General features: G+C 38.0%; 1 protein-coding gene across 5 annotated transcripts in view; it reads left to right on the top strand.

Annotated features, from left to right (window-relative positions):
* Window positions 1-21,918, top strand: part of ELOVL6 (ELOVL fatty acid elongase 6) — a 164,163-nt gene that overhangs the window by 98,309 nt on the left and 43,936 nt on the right. For all 5 annotated transcript variants that reach the window (XM_066384595.1, XM_066384594.1, XM_066384592.1 and 2 more), the window contains one exon: window positions 10,693-10,824. In XM_066384595.1, the coding sequence (XP_066240692.1) occupies window positions 10,693-10,824 (132 nt within the window). The remainder of the gene's footprint in view (window positions 1-10,692; window positions 10,825-21,918) is intronic.

Raw genomic sequence — 21,918 nt, 5'->3', positions numbered from 1 at the left:
TCTGTTCCTGTATGTGCCCTGACTGGGAATCGAACTGGCAACCTCTGTGCTTCAGGATGCTCTAACCAACCGAGCTATCCGGCGAGGGTATTACATAAAAGATTTTAAAATGATAAGAGGTAAAAGTTTAACCTGGTAATAGGAGTCACTCAACTGCTCTCGTTTAATTGAAGCAATTTCAGAAGTATTATATTAATATAATATGCTTCCTGTATTATTTTTTTAAATAATCTTAACAGGTGAATATTTCTTAATTGGAAATTCAGGTGAAAGCTTTCTATTTCTTTGAACAAAGTGCATTTTTTTAGGAAATTGGCACAGTGAAATTGCTGATGAAACTACTTTCAGGGTTGTATTACTGCATGCTGCCTCTGCTATTGAGAACTTGCTGGTTTTGAAATGGCCACTAGTAAACTTGAATGTTTTACCATGACTAGTATCAGTAGCTGATGTATATGTACTTGGAAATTTTAAATTAAAGTGATATTCAGTGCCAGAGAATTGGGAAGAGAATATTAAGAGCAATACTTTCAAACAAAACAAACTATAAATTAATTTGTCAAGGCAGAGCTCATTATTAGTTTGCTTTGAGATGGGAAGAGATTTATCTAATAAAACCATTGATATACTTTTGGCTAAGTTTGTATTGGGAGGTGGAGGTAAGCTTCACTCTTTCTAAGAAGATAAGTAACTATCACCTTCGTAAAAGAAAGAATAGAATTTCATTCTTTCTTTGAGTAAGTATTCTCTAAAGTCTTTGCTTTTAGGTTTGAAATTGATTCTTCCTGATGAGTTTTATGAAACTATGTCTTCTAAAACAAAAAAAAAATATCTCTCTCAGATGTAATACCTTAGAAAAAATGGGCATTTACTCTATATGAGAAGTCAGGACACTGAATTCAGGATACAGTGGCTTCATTTAAACAATGACATGATTAGCCTAGCAATTTGCTATACTTTTCTCAGACCAGGAGAATATTCATTCTTTTTGAAAAATGTATTTTTAATTATAATTGACATACAGTGTGTCCATAAAGTCATGGTGCACTTTTGACCGGACACAGGAAAGCAACAAAAGACAATAGAAATGTGAAATCTGCACCAAATAAAAGGAGAACCCTCCCAGTTTCTGTAGGATGATGTGGCAGCATGTGCGCATGTGCAGATGATGACGTAACACCGTGTATATAGCGGAGCAGCCCATGGCCATGCCAGTTGAAATGTGGATGGTACAGAGGAAAGTTCAGTGTGTTCTGTGGCTTGCTAAATTCGAATCCGTGACCAAAGTGCAAAGTGAATATCGGCACGTTTATAACGAAGTGCCACCACATAGGAATAACATTTCTTGGTGGGATAAGCAGTTGAAGGAAACTGGCAGTTTGGTAGAGAAACCCCATTCTGATAGGCCATCAGTCAGTGACTAGTCTGTAGAGGCTATACGGGATAGCTACCTAAGGAGCCCTAAAAAATCTGTGCATGAGCCCACATCGAACTGCACTGAATAGGTATGAAACTGGGAGAGTTTTCCTTTTATTAAGTGCAGATTTCACATTTCTATCGTCTTTTGTAGCTTTCTTGTGACCAGTCATAAGTGCACATGACTTTAGGGACACACAGTATTAGTTACTAGTGTACAGCAGAGAGATTTCGACATTTATATATCTTACAAAGTGATCATATTTATTCTACATATTACAAAATGCATGAAACTTAAAGGTGGCTCTATCTGATACTCCTCATGAAAAGCAGTAGCTCACTGAAGAGGCTCCCTCGGTTCACACATGCACTTCAGTAACTGATGCAGCTGTGGATGCTGCTAGTTTGGGTGGTGAGGAATATACCAGAGTGTATTGACTTAAAGATGTAGCATCAAACCTCAGCTGCATCTGCCCGTGAGAATAGAAATAATTAATGCCAAGTTTCTTTGTGAGCAGACCCTTTGTTATCCCGCCCCCTCCCAGCTCAGAGACTTCCAGTGCTCTCCGTGGCTTAAACCAGCACTTGGTTTATTTTTCTGAAGGCCAGTAGCAGTAACTCTTCTCGCTTCTTCTCTTACCTAAGGCGTGTAATGGTTTACACATGACTCAATCTATTCTTATTTATTTAAAAAGAGGGAAGGGAAAGAAAAGAATATTAAGCCATGAATTTCAGTGCTGTAATAGGAAATGGTAATAAATTAGTGGACACACACCTCACAACTTACTGCAGCCTTGAGGTAAAGACAGTCTTGACTCTGCTGCAGTTTTCAGAGCTCCACACAGTCTGACTTTAACCTGTGTTTCCAAACTGACTTTCTACCATCCCCAACCCAGAGAGTATCCAGCATGATAACACTTTCAACTTAACTCCTGCCTTCTGCTGCTGCCTCTTCCTATCCCAAAGGCGACTGACTGCCTCTGTCCTTTCATCCAAAGCTTTAAGAGTCCGCCTCAAAGCCCTCCTTCCACAGAGCATAGTCTCATGACAATATCTCCTTCCTTGGAATTGTTATCAAACACTGTTAGTTATAACACACTTTTTTTTTTCCTAACTAGATTAGCAGAAGCAGACTGACTGTAGTGTTACAGTGGGATTGGTTTATTTATTTATTTAGTACTCAGGTGAGAGGTTTAATAAAAAGTTCGTGCACTGAGGTTAACCATGTTCAAAGGGAAAAAGAAATGGCTGTTGTTCTCCAAGCAAAAGCCAGGGAAACAGTTTTAAAGAAGTTGAGGTGGGGAAAATTGTTAAGCCAAATTCGGAGGGACCCAAAACATGGAAGACAGGAACAAGGTCCGTTGGTTACACATCAAAGCTTTATTGGGTTACACATCAAAGCTTTATTGTCTAGCTTGGCCAAGCGGCGGCTACTCCGACAGAATTCTGAAGGAAAGCGCCCTGGCCCTTTGTTCTACTTAGTTTTTATAGTTTTGTAAGTGGGAAGTACAGAAGCAAAAATTGCAATTAGGAGCCCCTTACCACTATTGGTTATAGTCATATGCCCTTTAACATGATAGGACCACATTCAATTTGAAAGCCATACATCCTTTTGGGGAAAACAAAGTTCACAAGCCAACACAATGGTAGAAAGATGTCTCTTTACATATTAAAAGGCATTCCTATATTATCTAGTATTCATCTGCTATCTCTCTGTCCTGAGTCACACGTGTTAACCACATGCATTTACATAGGAGAGGTAGTTTCGGTGGGGACAAATGCCCGCAAATGGCTCATTGCTATGAGAAAAGGTTTATTTTGGTTTTTCTCTCCCTGCACCTGGCTAGCCATTCACCCTTTTCCCCACAGGCATGGTGGAATGTCTGGGGATCCATGTTTCTCTCCCCTTGGCATTTACAATACAATACCAAGGGCCATCCTGACTATGCCAATCACACAGTACAGAGACTATTCTCACAATTTCTCTCCACACCTTAACCCAAATCAACAAAACGTTTCTCAAGCCTCCCAAAATATTAATATTAATTCTGTAGCTTTTGGTACTTGACAACACCTGTGGGTGAAGTGGCTCAGTGGCTCCTCAAAAATGATGTCTAAGTTTTCATTCAGTGGCATACAAACCACACTGCAAATAAAAATTGTAAAGCTTAGTATATTTTGAATGGATGGAAGGAAGTCAGCATTTTTCATCAACACCCAAAAATATCTAAGGAAACAATGACAATTAATTGATACCTTGCCAATTTATTAGACAGATGGCATGTTTTATGGGGCTGTGTGTATGTTTAACATTTTAAAAGTGTTTCTCCCCAAAGATTTTATTTTCAGTTGTAAATAGACAGCCAACAAGAAAACAGAATTTATTAAGATTTTTTTTATAAAGGTGACAGGGGAAAAATTATATTTTGACAATAAGTACAAGCAACTTGATCTAACAGATCTGTTCTAAGAGAAATGTACGATCCTGGAGCAGGAAATGGGTAGATAGGGAACCACATTACTGACTCCATTGTACCAAATGTACTTCTGCTTTGATCATGGCTCATTTCATCCGAAAAACTAAATTGCAAAATGTTTTTCTCACCTTTTTAACAAAGTAAGAAGAACCTGTGATCTTTAAATTAGCATTTGAAGGAAAAGTGGAATGAGAAAGAGCTATTTGCAACTCAAAGAAGCTCATAAATCATACATTTGGTTTTCTGGGTCAAACATGACAAATTAGAATAACACCTTTTACTTTAGTCATAGCTTTGTCTTGTAAATTATAAATTCATTTGTATTAATTATGGACATATTTCCATTACTCTTTTTCAGAATTTCTAAACACAGTTAATGTTTTAGTTATAATTTTCTTATGAATAAAAACTGCTAGAAAATTCCCATTGTCTTTAAAATAGAAAAATGCCTTTGTGAAGTCTTAGGGGTCTTGAAATCTCAAGCATGTGACAGAATCCAGCCCTGGTTAGAACTTCCAACAGCACAAGTTCAGATCCCTTTTAAGAAAACCCTTCTTTATATTCTTATGAAATTGTCACCAGCATAGAAACCCACTGATTGTCTTGTTGGCGAGAAGCACTATGTTATTTCCTTCAGTCTATGGGTCTCCAACTCATTTGTAACCTGAAGATTACTTATAGAACCTTGAATTGTGTCCTGACTGGAGTCAGAAACTGAATTAAAGGAGAAATTTTAAGAGATGTGGCTTCACCAATTAATTAGCTAATTTTCTCAGCTTCAGACTCTTCAACATAGAATGTGAAATCTTCCTATATGCTAAGTAGGTGTCAGCAAAAGCAGGAGATGCTTTTAGGTACCCTTCCCTTTTCTTCTCCACAGCCTCATTTTCACTTTCACAACTTGTTGCATCATACACATGTACTCTAGCCACAAAACAAGGTTACGTAGACATGAAGGGCTAAGGCCATCTCCTGCAGGTGTTCATTAGCAATTATCCTCTGTTAAAATGCTACTTACATGAAAGTTTCGCCATTCTCAAATAAACTTGTTTGACTCTTGAAGTCATAAAGTATGCTGGCAGAGATCTTGATGTGAATGTTAAAGAGACTGAAGCTAAGTACTGGTTTCAGTTGAATCCCAGAAGCTGAAAAAAAAGAAAACATTTGAATGGGTGCTTACTTTTTAAGAGTGTTATGGTCTGGACAATAAATACAAATATTGAGTAGCTACGCTAGTGAGAATAAAAAATATCTCTTAAGAATGTTTTAGAACAAGGTAGCATGATAGAGAGAGAACTCTAAATCTCTAAGGATAAAGCCATTATTTGTTTTTATTAATTATGGGCCAATTTCTATTATTCATATTGATGACAGAAATGGAAGGGGGAAAAGAGTAAATACAAGTACAACAAGCTCAGAGCTTGTCAATACTTCATTTGGGTGATCTTTATTTCGTTGGTTACTTCATGATTATAGCTACAGAGTCACCATCATGAAAAGTATTTAAAGAGCACCTTTAGTTAAGGTCTGTGCATGTAATGTACATTTATGATTTATTAAACAAGAAGAGTCCATGCCATCTAGAAATTGCTAGTTATCTGGTAATAAAACAATGTATTGTTGGCCCTGGCCAGTTGGCTCAGCGGTAGAGCGTCGGCCTGGCGTGCGGGGGACCCGGGTTCGGTTCTCCGCCAGGGCACATAGGAGAAGCGCCCATTTGCTTCTCCACCCCAGAGCACTAGTGTGGCTCTGGTCGCGGCAGAGCAACCCCCCCCCCCCAGGGGCAGAGCATCGCCCCCTGGTGGGCAGAGCATCGACCCTGGTGGGCGTGCCGGGTGGATCCCGGTCGGGCGCATGCGGGAGTCTGTCTGACTGTCTCTCCCCGTTTCCAGCTTCAGAAAAATACAAAAAAAACACACAATGTATTGTTAAGTTATAAAGGACAACAGCCAACACAAGAATAGCCAACTGGTGTGAGTGAATCAAAACTATGCCAATTATTTTGGTCATGTCAGCAAAAAATATATATACTTTTTGGTGTGCTGCAGAATTTTAGGAATTAGTTTATGTGTGCCATGAGATGAAAAAGGTTGAAAATCGCTGACCTACATTAAATAGTAGGTGGGTAAACAGCAAGTCATTATTCATCTTGACTGTAATTGAACCTTTACCAGATGCCAGGACAAAAAGGCAGTTTTAATTCACTTAACCCCATTTGCTAAAGAAAATCTTATATTCTAAGCAAAATGGAAAAATTATTATACATTCAAGTATAAATGAAATATTTTGATTACTCAATTGAAGAGGTAAAAGTTAATATTAATACTTCCTTAAGATGATTTCCTGTTATAGAAAAAGCTTAACCCAAAGCATTATTTGAATTTTACCAAAGATTTTATATATTGATAGTATAGAGTGAGCAATACTTTTATTATGACATTTATACTTAAACAAATATCACTTCACACTATTTTTTAAATTGATTTTTAGAGAGAGAAAGAGGAAGGCAGAGAAACATCCATTTGTAATTCCACTTATTTATGCATTCATCGGTTGATTCTTGTATATGCCCTGACTGGGGATCAAACCTACAAACTTGGTGTACTGGGATGTAAGGTCATGGTGGCCATCACCACAGCCTTGTAGGTTTACATTGGATTCAGGCAGATGGTAAAGGAACTGGAGCCAGAAAATGGTGGGCCATTCTATTTATTAGAGTCTCGCAAGGGCAGACAAACAGGCAGGGAAAACTGCTTTGCTCTTTCTCAGGGCTCCCAAGCCCCAACTCCCTGGACTCGCTCTCTGGACTCACAGGCCCCCACCAGCAAAACAGGCCAGGCGGAAAATACCCGTTCTTCAGCAAACAATAGCAAATAGTCGCCCCTCCCCATGGAGGCAGGCAATTTGTAATCTGCCACCCTGGGGGCAAGCACCGCAGCCTTCCATAGACCATACACACATGGTGCTGCCCCAATTGGTGCCCCAATGTACCAATTAGACAAACTACAAGCAAGCAAACCTAACTTACTTGTTTCACACTTGAAACACATTGATTTACCAACACCAACTGAGCTACCCAGCCAGGGCCAATTTCACATTGACTGCTCATCATCTAGATACAGCCTTGACAGTTAATGCATGTTGATTTTTGGTAGTTTTGATCAATATACAATATGCAGCTGTGATCATGAGCAGCCAGTGTCAGCAGCACCCCCCCCCCTCAATTCCGTCATCTGTAGAACAAGGAAATTGTGCTTCACCTCTAAGATCCCTTGCAGTTCTCAAATTCTCTGTGTCTAATTGATTGACTTGGTCACCCTAGCTGTGGAATTGTGGATTTGTGAAGAATCTTTTAAAAATATGTGAAAAAGAGAATGGTCCTTGCCAAGAGGTTGGCTGTACATTAGGACTAGTTTTCATTCTAGAACTGAAGAAATTAGAGAAGAAAATACAGAGGGAAGATACTAATTCTTTTCTTGGTTGTTCAAGGCACATTATTTTCTCCCTAATGGCTGGAATGATAAGATTATATAAAGACATCCATTTAACTTGGTTCATAATTGCAAGTAACATAACCTAACCATAACCAAAATCAGGATTAGATTGAATGATCAATAATTTGTACTCCAGGAAATAAAGGGAGTTTGGATCAAAGTATTTCATGTCTAGAAAATATGACATTTGAAACATGAAAGTGTGGAGATTCTCTTACTCCTTTCACAGTTAAATAATGTACTACAATCTATTCAGGCAAGGGAAACAAAAGAAAAAATAAACAAAGGGACTACATTAAATTAAAAGGTTTTGGCACAGCAAAGGAAATCATCAATATATGAAAAGACAACCAACTTAATGGGAGAACATATTTGCCAATAATATATCTGTTAAGAGGCTAATATGCAAAATTTATAAAGAACTTATAAAACTCAACACCAAAAAAAAACACATTCCAGTTAAAAAATGGACAAAGGACCTGAATGACACTTCTCCAAAAAGGACATACAGATGGCCAATAGATATATGAAAAGATGTTCAATGTCACTAATTATTAGAGAAATGCAAATTAAAACTACAATGCAATATCATCTTACACCTGTCAGAATAGCTATTATAAATAAATCAACAAATGATAAGTGTTCATAAGGATGTGCAGAAAACAGAGCCCTTATGCACTGAAAAAACTAAAAATAGAATTGCCTTATGATTCAGCAACTTTGCTTCTGAGACTATGCCCAAAGTAACCTGAAACATTAATTCAGAAGAAAATACGCACCCCTATGTTCATTACAGTATTATTTACAATAGCCAAGATCTGGAAACAGCCCAAGTGTCCATCAGTAGATGAATGGATTAAAAAACTGGTATCCAATGGAGTACTACTCAGTTGTAAAAAAAAAAGGAAATCTTACTCTTTGGTGTAGCATGGATGGACTTGGAGCTCATTATGCTAAGTGAAATAAGCCAGTCAGAGAAAGACAAGTACCATATAATTTCACTCATAAGTGGAATCTAATGAACAAAATGAAGTAAAAAAGCAAAACAGAGACAGACCCATAGATAAAGAGCAGGCCGACAGGGGCAAGGTTTGGAAAGGGTGGAAGAATTGAACAAAAAAGAAAAAATTTATGGATATGGACAAGTGTGACAATTGCTGGGGAAAGGCAGGTGGGAGAGGTGGAGCAGGGTATGAGGGATTAATGGTGAAGGACGGAGACTTGATTTGGGGTGGTGAACACACAACAAAGTGTACAGATAATGTGCTGTTGAATTGTGCAACTGAAACCTGTATGGTTTTGTTAACCACTGTCACCCCAATTAATTCAATAAAAAGGAAGAAAACTAATGTACTACACAGTTACACAATGACCAGGGAATTCAGTAGGAGGGCTTAAGGAATTCTTATATGCTTGTAAGGTGACACATCAGGTACACCCTTTCTTCCTGTCTTTGAAAGTTTACCACAGGAGAGCAGGGAGATATAAAGCTACTTAACCCCTACACCTGGTTCCTTAGCTATAAAATGAAGGTCATGTTTTACCGGCATTAGGGGTGATTAGAAGGATTAAATGATAAAGCTTTTAAGCACTATTTCTTCCCATAGGAATCACTTCTAAAATTATAATAATATGGTTATTGTCACTTATCATTACCTTTATCATTTTAAAAAGATTATATACTATTTGATGTTACTATTGCCTACATTAACTTAAGAAAACTTTGTTTTTCTTTAGTGATTCCTTGCTTATGTAAGTGTAAATGCAGACAGTGATTCTAACTCTAAAAGTAATTTAATGCACTTGCAAAATTCAAGGAAATAAAACAATAAATATATTTATGGTACAAAATACATTTTTAGTAGTTCAGTTTCCATAGAATTGTCCTGCTTTTTCATTTCTGTTTGAAATATAGAAATAGTCTATTCCTTTCTGGAGGAAAAAAAAATGGATCATATGTCTTTTTCTAAGTATTTTATTCTTTAGTTATTAATGTATTACTGGGAAAGTACAACTGTTCAGTTCCTTAGTGTTTGCAGAGTAACCACATACACGATTATTTTCGTTGTCAGAAAATCTGATAGAGCAGGAACATGCTCATCCGGGTCTTTAATAAGCATTCCTGTGTACCATGTCTTGTGTTTCCAAGAGAAGAGTTGGCAGAACTCAGTGGAAGTGAGTTAGTTCACCCTAACTTGTGGGTAGATTCCTGGCATCACTTCCCTTATCTGGCAGTTGTCACCAAGTTGGTCACTTGCACTCATTGAATTGGGAGTGTGCTTGTGTAAATAGTGAGGTCCTTCGTGAGTCAGCAATGTGTGTCAGCGGTTAGGGGAAAAAACAAAGTATAATACAAATAATGCTCTTTAGATTAATGCATTTTTCTATTACTTTGTAACTTACTTTGCAACCCTTCCATTTTAATCTAATTGAGTGGAGAATACCCTTTTGTAAGGAAACATTGCTTTTTCAGGAAGTTTGCTCAGATGGTTAAATTATTTACAAGGCCTCTTTTACTTTTTGTCGAATCATAGTCTAGAGAAGCTTTTGTTCTTTTTGGCATTATCAGTACTACTGTACACTTATGCTTAACACAGTAATAAGCCAGCAGAACCTGGAGAGCCACCTGATATTTCTTAACTGCTTCCAACTAGGAGTTGCACCTAAACTTGATTACCAGAAAGGGAATAATGAGCCCGTGTTCATCAGCCGTTTTGGTAATCTTGTTTTATTTCTCCACCATTAATATTGTTTTCGTTCTGTTTGTTTCCTGGGAATTTTAAAGGAAACCCAAGACATATAATTTCACCCATAAATATTAATTTAAGTACTTTTAAAATTATGACTAACAACTTTCTGGTTTTATTTAAAAATGTCTTTTTCAAATAAGGATCAAAAAAATTCTACTTATTTGATCGTTATGTCTTTCAAGCCACTCTGACTTTGGAAATGAGTTCAGTTGCCCTATAAAATGTCTCACAGTCTGGATTTATTCCCTACATTTCCTATAGATGGGTAGTAAAATCAGACATTCAATTAGATTCAAGCTCAGAGTTTTAGGCAAGTGTGCTTTAGGTGGTTCTGTGTTCTTCCTTCAGGGAGGATTCGACAGCGCCATGCTGCCAAATGGACTAAACATGCTTTAGTGAAGGGGGCACATTCCCAAGAACATGTTTCCAGTGCATACAAAGAGGGGGCTGGTAATAAAAGTTGGTGAATAATGACTAAATCTAAATTTCTAGTGGATAAAAATAAATTGCTTAAGTTTTTATGTTATAAGATTTTGGTCTTTCATTTGTGCATAGGAAGAAATCTTTCCTGTTTTCTGCTCTGTACGCGGCCTTTATCTTCGGTGGTCGGCACCTGATGAACAAACGGGCCAAGTTTGAACTGAGGAAGCCATTAGTTCTCTGGTCTCTGACCCTCGCAGTCTTCAGGTAGGTTTTTTTTTTCATCTTCCTAGTAAAATTCATTTCATCAGCCATGGCTGAAAGAAGGAACTATTGAGCATTTTATCTTACATCTTATTTTTTGGTCGTTGAATAGATTGAGGACATAAAGCCATGTCCTGAGAGAAAGACTTCATTGCAAAAGATTTCCCACACTATACTCAGTCTCTTATTTTAAGAGCTCTCAGGCTATCTTGTCCAAACTGCTCGTGTACACTGCTCACAAAAATGAGGAGATATTTTATCGCTTCTTATTCATTTTGAAATAACTCCTCATTTTTGTGAGCAGTATAGTAATCCAGTTTATCTCTTAGGACTAGAAACAGTGTGTCCGTTTCCTATTTTTATTGTAGAAATTTAGATGAAGGGCTAAGTGGAAAGCCACACCAGTGAACAGTTATAGAAGTCTAAGGTGAGAACAGAGCACTTGAATGAGGGACATGCTGTTACTGACTAGTACTTAATCAGAAGTTGACATTCAGGCATGACCAGTCACTAGACACGTATCTGTATCAATATCATTAGACCAGAGAGTGTTTTTTTCCCGTGTCTCACAAAGCACCCTTCACACCACTGCCTGAACTGACTTGCAGGCATACATTTATGCAGCCAGTTCTTTATGTCTGGTGGAACTCAGCATAGAAGCTGTCAGGACCAGGCCTGGTCTCCCCAGGGGCATCTGTCAGCCAACATCCAGACTCATTCCTGGAAGCCTGAAGAAGCATTGTGTAACAGTTGGTGATTTAGTCAGTCACAGCACTAATTATTGTACAGCTGGTGTCCAAACAGATGCCAAAATTCACCTACGGTGCTGACAAAAATACCTGTTCTATTGGTGTTTCGCATGTCAAAACCAGCAAGTTTATAACTAGGCTTCTGGAGTAAGGGAATAGATGTAGATATGCTACAAAAAACAAACAAAACTATTCACTTTCATATTTATGATTTTATTTTTATTTTTTCATATTACATATTATTGTTCTACCACTAAGCAAAAAGAGATGGTATCATCAAAAACCTCATTAGTCACTTATGTCTTAATAAACGTAATCAAGAAGAGGGTTTTCTCAAACCCCAGTGATCTGTACGTTTCCATTATATTGCTTCCCTGCATCCAAACACTCATTTGCTTGCTACTACAAAATATGCCCTATTTTGGGGCATCTTGTGAGGCACCGTGTTTGCGATACTTCTGATTTGGGTCATCCACTAAAGACTTCCTCCATTGTAGTATGGGTTGGGGCATGATTCTCCAACATGAAGTAGCATTTTTATTTTTGTTTTTATTTTTATTTACACTTAAGGTTCACAGAGTATGACTCACCAAAAAAGATGTTTGATATTTGAGGAAAAGAGTATCTTGACTCTCTGAGTACTAGGAGTGGGTGTTGGCACTAAGTCAGTTCTTATTTCTAGGACTTTCGGAGACCAGAAATAGGAAATCACTTATTTTTTAAAGAAATGTATCCCTGAGAAAGCAAAGCAATCAATTAACAACTAATGTGCCACAACTAAGAGTTGATGCTTCTCATTTCTCCCTCCTTCTTGTCTCTCTCATGCACGTGTGTGGGGAGGAGGGGAGGAGAAATATAGCCAGAGTTGGATACTTTTAATTTTTTATGACTAGAGAGTTTTTATTTCTTATTTATCTTTCCTCCTCTCATGTAAAATCTAAGTTCCCAATGTCAGCCAGTAATTATTCATTTACTTACTTTCTCCTACAATATGTTTGTGATAGTCATTAATAATACTTTGTCTTTTTTAGATTGACAAGTTTTTGGTTTTCTCTTCCATTTCCTTAATTCTGTTAGTTATTTTACTGCCTTCAGAACCATGTTTTCTATAAAAATTTTAAAACCAGAACTATATAGAGCGGTCTGAGCGTGGATAGTCTAAGGCCTTATAAAAATTGATCATAATATTCTAATTAGGAATTTGGACACTGTTGATAGTGGATTCTGTTGTTGTATTAACTGAGCATCATTCCATGTTAGGAACAGTATATTGAGGTTTCTCTATGTTTACAGAATTCTAGCTGACAATGCATTGAATGAAAAAAGGCTAAATACAGAATATTTTTTATGCAATGTTTATGTAAATTTTACTCATAAACACCAAAATCTATTTTATTTATTAATACCTTCAAGCATTTATTAAGAGTATTTAAAAAGATACTAGAAGAAAATATATTCAGTTCTTACATCTGTGGGAAAATAGAGACATCTTTTATTGAATGACTACTGTTTACTATAAAATAAAACCAAAAAAAAATTCAGTGCTTATAGAGCTTGGTGCTAGTGGACTGGCAATTTAGATATCGAAAGGATTTAAATTTTTTCTGTGATGTGTTACCTTCTTATTCAAAACAAATGAAGCAAATATAATAATGTTGATATTCTGGGTGTTGGGTGTTTATTATTCTTTGGTTTTTCCTACATTTACAACATTTTAAAAATATATACATACACACATACATAGATGGTCTCATATGCAATTCTAGAGAATTTCAAGTGACAGTTGCTATTACTTTATTATGGAACCCAAATATCTTTTGAATGAAGTTGATACAAAAAATCAAAACTAACTAAGCTCTTGCTACAAACAGATGTTTTGTGAATATTAATACAAATTCTTCTATTTTGGTCATATAGAATAGCTTTGTTATTACAAGACTAAGTTTTTGTAGAATATTTTGAATGGTTCTTACCTTACTATAATTCACAAATTTTCTAATCCATCTGTAAATAGTGACTACTATAGAAGTTTAGAAACTCCTTGCTCAGGAGACATTCTTGTATTAGTTGGTCTGCACCTACCCCACTTCCACTGCATTTGCTCTCTTTGCTACTCTAGGGTATCTCTAATTTGGAAAAGAAGGAAAGAAAAAAAGAACCAAACTTTCAGTTAGAGGAATTAGAAAATCACTGAAAATATAGTTTTTTGTGTATTTTGCTGCTTAAGAATAATTCCTTTTCCCCAACTTGTCAAGCTTGGCCATGAGCTTTTTATAGTAGCCAGCGACCCCACTGTGATTAATTTCCAGATGCCACACACTGTGTTTACTTATGAAGCGGGACAATTGAAATTGGAAATTCATTTGGATATGCAGAGTACTTAAGCAAAAATTAAAACCCTATATTCATTCCTGTCTAGTTCAGAAAATGATGGGTTTTTTGGGGGGGTTTTTTTTGTATAATTTAGCATGAATTACTGGTAGAATATTTTTCTTCTTTTTCTTTACCTTTGGATGTTAACTGAATATGTTAACAGTCTTCATACATACCATATAATTTAGTTTATTGAAGGCTGTCATAGATTTTGATGGAGTAGATAGAATATAATCAATTGAGTTTTCACCAGGCTTGTAATGGATTCAATCCATTTGAGAATGATTTCTCTGTGTTTTTTTTTTGTTGTTGTGTTTTTGTCTTTGTTTTTTACAGTTTCTTCCCATCTTTGTTTTTTACAGTTTCTTCCCATTACCCTCACCTTGTCCCCCTGCCAGGTTCAAACCATCAGCTTCTGGCTGATCAATGAGTCAGTCTTGACAAATATGATTGTGATGATGATGGCACCACCCCCTGCTTCCATCTTCTATCCCACCCAAGCTAAGGACAAGCATTTACTTGTTTGATGAGATCATTTCATGTGAATTTGACCCTAGTGCATTTTCGTAGGGTATATACTGAAAAATTCTGGTGATTTGAATTAGTAAATCCTATGGATGAGATTGTTCCTCATGGCAAACAGCATCAGACACTTTGAGGTGCTTATAATCCATTCATCTCAGGCTGTGACATTGATTTGTGAAGGACTTACTGTGTATTTATTTAAAAACTCCTTCTAGATTGCATACAGCTGCGTGTGCTTCTGATTCAAACAGCCTTTACCCAGTATCTGTCAGGTGGTTTCTTCTCATTTGCGGCATAAGGAGATCCAAGCAGCCCCTACTAGGTCTCTAACCCAAAACGGGTCAAAGTGAAGTGTCTAGTCAGTGCGCATCAGGAGAACATAATTACTTTTGTGCTGCATATTTATGGATGCCAATACACACTTGATCAGATTTTCTTACTCCCATTTCCTGGTGATTCACTCTGGCTTCAATGTTTGTGCCTTTTTTGCACAAAGCCAGATGTTCTCTACTTTGTAGATTGACTTCTCACCTCGGTATTCACTGGCAGTTTTCCCTGTTAAGACTCATTTTTATTTCCTGGCCATATCTTTATTTGTCATTTAATTTCATCATCAGCTGAAGTGTAAAATACATTCAAGATTAATAAAAAGTTTCTTTTTCTTTTCTTAATGAGATTTCCATGAACAAAGCATTTAAATGTAGCACAGGAAATGTTCAGAAAAGTATGCTTAATAGTGCAGAGCAGCAGGTGAATCATATTTAATCAAATCTCATGGTTTTATACATGCACACATCGGTATTTGATATTGGAAGAATTATTGGCAATCACATTATTTTTAAGGAAACAACTATGTAATAAATCCGAGTGGAACTGTTCGGATGAGAAATAAGACATTTAAAAACTCCATATTAAAGGAGTAAGTATCTTATTGACCCGTAAAATGATGAAACAGTGAAAATGATGAATTTCAGAACAACTTAATCAATTTATACTCCAGAACCTCATATCTTATATTTTATTCTATAATTGACAAAAAAGGCCCCTCCCTCTAAGTCCACATTATAGACAATAATGCCAGTGATATTAATGATATAAAACAAATAGATACATAAGCTATAAATTTTATAGGAGAAAAGCTTCTATTTTATCAATAACAGGTTATAAATTTTACATTTTCAAATGTGTCACCAAAACAACAAAGGTAACAATTCTAAAGATCATAATGTTGAGAAATATAAGAACAAGTGGCTGAATAATTCTGGAAGTATGATGCCATAAATGAGAAGTTTAATAACCCATATTTTTTTTATTCAGTTATATGTAGTAAAAGCATAAAAATGTTTGACAAGTTTAGGCTAGTGGTTATATTGGTTTCTGGTGAGACAGAAAGAGGGATGGGATCAGAGACAGTCCAAAAGCAGGCTTCTGCTCCTTTTGTAAGATTTTTTTTTCTTCTTTTCCAAGTGAGAGTAGGGGAGATAAACAGACTCCTGCATGCACCCCAACTGGGATCCACCCAGCAACCCCCCTCTAGGACCAATGCTCTGCCCATCTGGGGCCATACTTGTAACTGAGCTATTTTTAGGACCTGAGGCGGAGGCTCCACTGAGCCATCCTTAGTGCCCAAGCCTGTGCTCCCGAGACGATTGAGCCATGGTTGCAAGAGGGGACGAGAGAGAGAAGAGGGAGAGGTGGAGAAGTAGATGACCGCTTCTCCTGTGTGCCCTGACTGGCATCGAACCTGGGACATCCACAAATGGGGCTGACACTCCACCACTGAGCCAACTGGCCAGGGCCAAGATTTTATGTCATTCCAAAAAGAGTCAAACAAGAAAAAGGTAACTATTTGATACAAAGTATGGCTAACAATTTTTTTAAAGTTGAAGGCAAATAATGAAAATATCTTTTTTTAACTATTTGATACAAAGTATGGCTAACAATTTTTTTAAAAGTTGAAGGCAGGCCCTGGCTGGTTGGCTCAGCGGTAGAGCGTCGGCCTGGCGTGCGGGGGACCCGGGTTCGATTCCCGGCTGGGGCACATAGGAGAAGCGCCCATTTGCTTCTCCACCCCCCCCTCCTTCCTCTCTGTCTCTCTCTTCCCCTCCCGCAGCCAAGGCTCCACCGGAGCAAAGCCACCCCAGGCAATAAGGATGGCCCCATGGCCTCTGCCTCAGGCATTAGAGTGGCTCTGGTCGCGGCAGAGCGACGCCCCGGAGGGGCAGAGCATCGCCCCTGGTGGGCGTGCCGGGTGGATCCCGGTCAGGCGCATGCGGGAGTCTGTCTGACTGTCTCTCCCCGTTTCCAGCTTCAGAAAAATACAAAAATAAATAAATAAATAAAGTTGAAGGCAAATAATGAAAATATCTTTTTTTCAAAAGAAAAGCTAACAATTGTCATTGTATAAGATTCTGGTGAAATGCTGGTTTACATTAAATAGAGTAAGTTAATATCAAAACACAAAGTTTGTGCCCTATTGATACACACACACTTCAATAATGACAGATACAGTCATACTTGAGTCATTTTTTGTTTTCTCTTTTCTGACACACATGTCCACCCTTGATGCACCTGCCCAGCTCCCTGGAAATTTATTTTATCCTCGTTTTCATATATAACTGAAGTAAAATGCTGTGTCACCTGGGACCTTACATCAGAGGTTTCAATGCCAACCCAGAGTGTCTCTGACTCTCCCCTCCACACTTCATTAGCCACGGCAGGAGTATCAGTAAGAGGCAACAGAGAGAAGTTCTATGATGCAGGCTACTTTATTAGAGTGCATTTGATTTTTAGATGTCTAAAACTTGATCCTTTGTCAGGAGGCTCTAGTCTCAAATCATAATAAGTGACACTGATTGAGTCACTTGACTCCTTTTGAAAAACCAAAAGCAAATAATAAAGATAAGAAATGGCAATTCTCTATCCTTTAAAAGCAAGACAGCTGATAAATGAATTCATTCATCCCGATTTGCTCTTGACAATCTTGGTTTTATGCCCACTATCTTGGTGTAATTACTAATAGCTCCCCTTTCACTCTCAAAAATGTCCCAGTTTGAATGGTAAATGATACGGTTATTCTATTTATAACCTACTGAGAAATTATGTTGGCTCAATACAGAAAAAGGACAAATATCCAAATCAATTACTAACTTACCCCTAAGAAATCTTTATTTTTAGTATTTTTAGAAACTTGCTCGCCTGTCTATAACATGTCTAAACATTTGATTTATCATCACTCAAATTATAAAATATTCTAACCAGATTCCTTTTTGATAACACTTTATAATTTCTCAAAGTTTATTTTTCCTAATGAACATCTTTAAGTAATTCAAAATATACAAATCACTCTTCTAACTCATCACCAAGCTGTATAATTCTTTTTAAATACCTTGAGCAGCTGTCTGCTCTTCCTGTCATGGTCTGCATCACTTCACAGCTTGAGTATTGCAGCCACCAATGTCTGTCTCCTAAATGTTTCATCTATCCAAGCTACTCTATATACCATATTGCTTTCCTTTTTAAACCTTAATTGAAACTTTCTTGCCTATAGGTTAAAATTTAATCTGTCCATAAAATAATTACAATCTTTCCTTGACCAGCCTTTCAACATTGCCCTACGCAAACTTTCTGTTCCACCTAACATATGTGATCATTGCCAGCAACACACACTGTGCCCATCTTCATCGCGTGTCTCTGAACTCTTTGAACGTGCTATACCTCCATCTTATTCTTCATTCTTCCATTTTTTTTTTTTTAATCTTAGCTGTTGCTTAGACTTAACTTAGAATGTCTTCTCTGTAAAGGCTTCTCTGATCATATCAGCCCATCTCTCAGCTTCTCCCGAATTGCTGCTATCTTGTCATTTAATCAGACTAGAAACTTCCTGCCTTACCCATGTACCTCGCAGTAGACCATATGGGTTCCTGGAACACCTTGGCATATACAGTTCCTGGCCACTTCTTCAGTCACAAGTACTTGGCATTTTTAGTCATTTCCCTTGGTCATCTTCCTATCAGCTACCTCAAAATACCCTAGTCCAGTCTTTATCTGGTATCTTAAGGCTTTACCTGTGGAAGTACAGACGTCCTTCAAGAAATCTGGGATTGACATGATGTAATTTTAGGAGCCTTCCAGAGACCTTTAAAGCTCTTCTCAATCTGGCCTCTGGTACTGACCTCTCCTCCTCTCCTCCTGTCCCTTCTCTCAGGCAACAGTAATGTCTTGCTATTTCTTAAACCCCCAGTAAGTCCCTCAGGGCTCTCACACTGGACAGTCCCTCTGCCCAGAACATTCCTTTCCCAGACATTGTAAGGGCTGGTCCCTCACCTCCTTAAATTTTACTAAAATTTTGCCTCAGTGCAGGCTTTCCCACACTTGTCTCTAAATCATAGCCGTCCCCGCCCACACTCCTTATTGCCCATGCCTGATTTATTTTTGCCACCCTGTGTATTAGTAATCTCATTCATTCTCTTCCCTTCTGCTGGATCTGAGCTCTATGAGGGCAGGGGGTTATTGTCTGATTTTTTTGCCCTGTCTTTAGTGTCCAGGTAGGTAATTAATAAATATTTACAACCAAGACTTCTTTATCCAGCAAGGCTATCGTTTAAAATTGAAGGAGAAATAAAAATTTAAAAGGGAGATGAAGAGAGGAGGTTTGCAGACAGTTGTGAGTAAATTTCCTTTCCAATTTTGGAAAGTCTTTCTTCCCGACAAGGTAATAGGAAAAATGTTCCCACTTTTTGCTGAATCCAGGAAATACCTGGTTTTTCAAGTTTTTCCAAGAAAATAGTAATTACATTAATTAATTAAGTACATGAGATTTTGTTTTGTTTTTATATTAAAATAACTATTGCAAGGGAGAATGAGGGCAGCCAGGTAAGCAGACTTCACGCTGCGGTGCAGGTGGGGCTCTGGGCTCTGGTGCTTGAGGGCGGCTGCCCCGCTTCCCCTTGGGATGGGCACTGACCTGCAGGTCACTCTGCTGCTCCAGACTTGCCCGGTTAATCTAGTTCTTTCCAAATTAAGGGGAAAAGAATCCACTCATAGTGTAATGACCTAGTCCAAATAGGACAAGTGTTTATATTTTGTGGCAGTTTACGTTGAATGTAGTAAGTACTATATGACGATCCCAGACCACCACAATGCGCTGATGAAAGGCACTGCAGGTTAATGGAAGTTCAGGCAGGGAGCGTCCTCTCATCTCTCGAAACTAAAGGCCACTCAACAGCCTTGGCTTATTTGCAATTGGAAATGCTATATTTAGTAATTTTTTATTAATTAAATAACTTCTTTCCTAGATTTTAAAGTGAAAATTCTCTGAAAACCATAGAAAGACACACACAAGAATCCTTTATTCTCATTACCACCAATATTTACTATTAATATTTTGGTGAATGTCCTTTCAATAATTTAATGTTAAGCTTGATATTTTTTCATTACAATTTTAATTCTCTGTAACTTAATATATTTGAGTTCGGACAACAGTATGACTTCAGTAATATGCTTGTGTTACCAGCAGTATAACAACTTGAAACAGCTGACACGTAAGACATTTTAAATCATTTCACCAAAATGAATTAGTGTTTAAATAGCTGAAATACTATAGCTTTCCTAAATCTTGTGTGAGAAATAGCATGAGCATTCTTAAAGAGATCACACAGTAGTTTCGGATGTAGGCATTTGTTAAGGATTATTTTGAATAAGACTGAGTTAAGGGTTACTGTACTTATAAACCTCTTTTGTTAACCTCACAAATCCTTAAATGAGCCTTATGTTTATCAGTGTTTTTTTAAAAAACAAACAAAAAACAAAAAAAGACTATAAGATTTTTAAATGACAAATGGAATCCTTAAAATTTGTTTCATGGCCGAGCTGGTGACTCAATTTGCTTGTGTGTCAAATCTAATTTCCCCATTTAAATTAATGGGAATGCAATTAATCCATTCCAGCCCCCAAAAATCACACAAATTTTTTGTTTTATATGCTTTTCAATAAGAAAATGTACTTTATAAATAACAAATACATATATATATTTACATAATAAGAGAGAATGTAAAGAAATAAACTGGTTAATGAAGTATATTTACCTTCAAGGTCAGGAGAAGATGCTGGCAGAGGGGGAGGGGACATTAGCATAACAATGACTCTTCCCAAGCAGGAAGATAATTAGCAATTTTACAGAGAGCTTCCCAGCTCCATTTTTAACAATAAAATTGAGCAAACTCAAAAAACACAAATTTTACAAACTCATTTGCCCAAACATTCCACCCCTTTTGCTCACTTTGCAAATCCACAACAGGCATTCCTGTGTAAGGAATTAGTCACATCACACAAATTACAGCAACAGCACATGTCATACAATTTCAACCAGACCTGCTCCTCTCTCCATCAGGGTCTCTCATATTGTGCAAAAGCCACATGCCCATCCAACAAGGGAACTGGTGCCCCCTGTGGATGCAGTCCAGAGTCAGTCCACTCACATGGGGCCTCAAGCCTCCCCCCTCATCCCTGCCATCTTGGCAAATCTAAGACGCTGCCCCAAGGGGGAAAACGTGGCAATGGTGGCCAACATTTCCACCTCTGCTTCAGACAGCATGCTGCCATCTACCCGTATGTCCCATAATCATAGCAAGCCTACCAGGGCCTTAGTAGGTACTTTTGCCACTGGGCTTTTACCTTCTGGAGTCTTCGGACGGCGCTTCAGCCCCAGTCTTCTCATCCTCAGAAGAGGAGCTAGAAACACCTGCTCCTGCCAACTCAGAGCCACTCTGCCATCACAACTCCAGTTTAGGCTCCTGCGGCTGCGGGCTCACCACAACTTCCAGGGCAAATTGCAACTCATGAACCTGTAATTCCTTCTCCAGAGACTGCTCCATTTCCAGGTGCAACTCACGAACCCGGTCAGCCTCCTTTTCCAGTGCTTGCTGCAGTTCCAGGATGTGTATCTCTTTCTCCCATGGCCATTCCAACTCCTTCCACTCCTTGGTTTGCAGACCTCGGGCAGCCTCTTGCACAGAGCTCTTGGTTTCCTCTTGCAGGGCTGTAAAAATCAGCCAGCCCATGGTCCCCAAAAGGAAAGGACAGCCATGGGGAACCATAACAACAACCAGTCCTATCCCACCGCTCACTGGTGGTGGCGGCTCCATACCAGTCTGATCTGAATCCTGCTGCAAACTATGCCAAATGTATGGCCAGTAGTCATGGCCATCATGACCATACACATGCAGGTTCCCATTAGATTCAGACAAACAGTAAAGAAACAGTGGAGCCAAAAAATGGTGGGCATTCCTTTATTCAAGACTCATACTGGCCAACGAGCAAATACACACAGGGCTCTCAAAGTCACTTACACATTCTCCAGTTCCACAGCCAGGAGAATCTTCTCCGGGTTTTCCTGGATCAAAGGTCCCCACCAGTCTCAGTCACCTCTGGTTCCCCATCTGCACATCTT

The sequence above is a fragment of the Saccopteryx leptura genome, chromosome 5 (genome assembly GCF_036850995.1).
Source record: "Saccopteryx leptura isolate mSacLep1 chromosome 5, mSacLep1_pri_phased_curated, whole genome shotgun sequence".
Lineage (NCBI taxonomy): Eukaryota > Metazoa > Chordata > Mammalia > Chiroptera > Emballonuridae > Saccopteryx > Saccopteryx leptura.
This window is presented reverse-complemented; position numbering and strand designations above follow the sequence as displayed.